Source organism: Monoraphidium neglectum, assembly GCF_000611645.1.
Source record: "Monoraphidium neglectum strain SAG 48.87 unplaced genomic scaffold scaffold04589, whole genome shotgun sequence".
NCBI classification, from domain to species: domain Eukaryota; kingdom Viridiplantae; phylum Chlorophyta; class Chlorophyceae; order Sphaeropleales; family Selenastraceae; genus Monoraphidium; species Monoraphidium neglectum.
The window spans coordinates 2,238-4,969 of NW_014009040.1; the positions used below are offsets into that span (position 1 = coordinate 2,238).

General features: G+C 71.8%; 1 protein-coding gene across 1 annotated transcript in view; it reads left to right on the plus strand.

Annotated features, from left to right (window-relative positions):
• MNEG_14571 (hypothetical protein) overlaps positions 1-841 on the plus strand; it is a gene marked incomplete at both ends in the record, with an annotated part of 2,393 nt that extends 1,552 nt beyond the window's left edge. Inside the window, one exon of the mRNA XM_014036957.1 lies at positions 53-841. Within this exon, the coding sequence (XP_013892411.1) occupies positions 53-841 (789 nt within the window). The remainder of the gene's footprint in view (positions 1-52) is intronic.
• Between the last annotated feature and the right edge of the window lie 1,891 nt (positions 842-2,732).

Consider the following 2,732-nt stretch of genomic DNA (forward strand, 5'->3'; position numbering starts at 1 on the left):
GGCGCTCGCCGCAATCGCGGCGTCGGCCGCAAACACGCTGCTGCCGCCGCAGGCGCCCGTGCCCATGGCCGCGCCGCTGCCGCTGCCGCTGCCTCTGCCCCTGCCCCTGCCGCCGACGCTCGACCTGGAGCGGCTCGCGGGCGCGCTGCTGCCGCCGCCGCAGCAGCAGCAACAGGCGTCAGCCGGCGGTCTGGAGCCGCTGTCGCAGGCGCTGCTGCAGGGCGCCCTCGCAAACCCTGCGCTGCTGGCCAACCCCGTTGCGCTGCAGCAGCTGCTCGCCGTGCACTCGCTGGCGCAGCAGCAGCAGCGGGAGCGGGAGCAGCAGCAGCAGGCGCAGCAGCAGCAGCTGGCCGCGCAGCTGCTGCTGCAGCACCTGCAGCAGCAGCAGCTCGAGCAGCAGCGGCGGCAGCAGCAGCAGACGCAGCAGCTGCTGCAGCAGCACTCGCAGCAGCAGCAGACGCAGCGGTCGAGCGGCGGCGGCGGCAGCAGCGGCGCCGCAGGCGGCAGCACCCGCACTTTTGGGGAGACGCTGCCCCCAGAGCTTCTGCAGCTGCTGCGCGAGGCGGCGCCGCGGACGCCGCCTGCCGTGCCGGGCCTGGCGACCTCCCTAGATCTGACGGCCCTGTCCAGCCTCACGGCCGCCGCCTCGGGCGACCCCGCCGGCGTCGGAGCCGCGCCGCTCGCGCAGCTCGCCGCTCAGCCCGCCGCAGCCGGCTGCGCGCTGGCCGCCGCGGCGGGCGCGAAGCGCGGCGCGCCGGCGTTTGCGGCGCCGGGCGCAGGCAGCGAGGAGCAGGACAGCGCGGGCGCGCCCAAAAAGCGGCAGGCGCTGCAGCAGGCCTGAACCCGGGGCCTGGCCGCTGCCGCCCCTCTTCAATTTCCCATACAAACCCAACCACTGTTTGCCGGCGACAGGCACTGACCACTTGAGCGCAGCGGCGCCGCTTTGAATGGCGCCCCGGCGGCAACGCGGGGCCGAGGGGCCCGCTGATTTGCCACCCCGCCGCGTGCGTACGTTCGATCTCTCGCGTATACATGCCAACGAGCCACTCGGCGGGCGCCTCCGGGCGACGACGGTTTTGGAGGCGGCGCCACATCCAGGGGGAATTGGGGCCGTTGGGGCCGCTCGACGGCAACTTCCGTCCCCCTTGTCACCTTCCTGGCTCCCTTTGCCGGCACAAGAGTCGTCTCTTTTTCTGCACGTTTCGTGTGTTTCCGCGTTTTTTCCAGCCCGTGCAGCGGCGCGCTGCGCGCAGTCTCGTGGACCGAGCGCGCGCACGCGCGCCCCGGGGCCTCGCAACCCAACCAACGAGCGTTCATCAACGCCGGGGACCCCACACACGCGCGGGGCCGGGGCCGACCACGCCCCGCGCCCTGGGCACTGCCAACCCAATGGTCATCTCCAGGCACCGCCGGGGGCCCAGAGACTCTGGACACATGCGGGGCCGCGCGAGCGCCCGCCGCAGCCGCCGCGCTCGCCGCTTGATCTTGCTGGGGGCGGGTTTGCCCCGAGTCAAGGCTTGACTGGGGCCCGGACGGGCCTCTCATTTTGTCTGCCGTCTGCCTGCCGCCTCCTAGCTGCGCTTTCCCCGGCTCGTGCCGCGACGCGGGGCCCCCCTTGACCTGGGGACCCCTGCGCATGCGCTCGACTGGGGCCCGCCTTTGGGTGCGCTGCCGCCCAGCGCGGATGGCCTCGGGTGGCGGCTGGGGCGGCACTACTTGCAGCCGTGCGACGCAGGGGGCAGGGCGCGCTCACCCATCGGCTTCCGTCTTGGTTACTAGACGCCGCAGGGGCCTGGGGCATGCTCAGTATGGGCGCGCCCACGATGCGCTGCCCAGGGCCCCTGCCGCGACGCGCCATCGCTCGGCAATATGCACTATCGCGCCGGCCGGGCACTTGATTCTCACAAAGCTGTTTTGGGGCCTACTTGACGGTGAGGGGGACAGCCCCACCAACAGCGTCAGGCCGCGCTTTCATAACGCTGACCTGGCACTGCCTTACCCTGCCGGCTGGTTTCTGCGCCCAAAGCGGCCACACGCAAGAGACCCGCGTATTGCCAGGGCTTTCTTATCCGGTCTCAATCCCTTCTGACGCCTGGGCCTGGCGAGGAGCCGCGCAGGCGCCCCTGCGCACGCCTGCCCGCGCGTGAGCAGGCGCCCCGTTGCATTGCTTGCGCCGCGCGGCCCTGCCTGCAACCCCGATGCGCCATGCGTCTTGGCGGGCCCTCTCTCTTCTTCGCTATTCCTAAGATTCTGCCCAACCTCGTCATCACCCGCCCCCCTCCCACCCCCCTCCCTCGGCGGGGCTGTGAATGGGGCTCGTTAGCGCGCGCCGTTATGCTTAAAACGCTGCATGACTGCCTGCATGCCGCACCCGGTAAGAGCCAGGATAGCTGACTAGGCGCGGCCACGGAGTAACTCGTGCACAATATGTTGCGAAATGCAGATGTTTACGTACACCCTTCTGGGCAGCACAGCCCTGCAGCCGCCGCGCTGGCGCCTGCACGGGCCACCCCGCCGGGGCGCCAGCCCCACGCATACCCGCCGCCCGCCGCAGCAAAGTGAACGCCTGAGAAAGGGGTCGCTCCCATAGGCGGCGGGGCGCAGCCGGCTACCTGCGCGCCGCGCTACCCCTGCCGCCGGCGCCGCTGTGCGCGTTGGCGGGCCGGACCTTGATCGCGCGCTCCACCAGTGACCCCAGGGTGCGCCCCACGCGCGCCTGGTTGGGGTGAGGG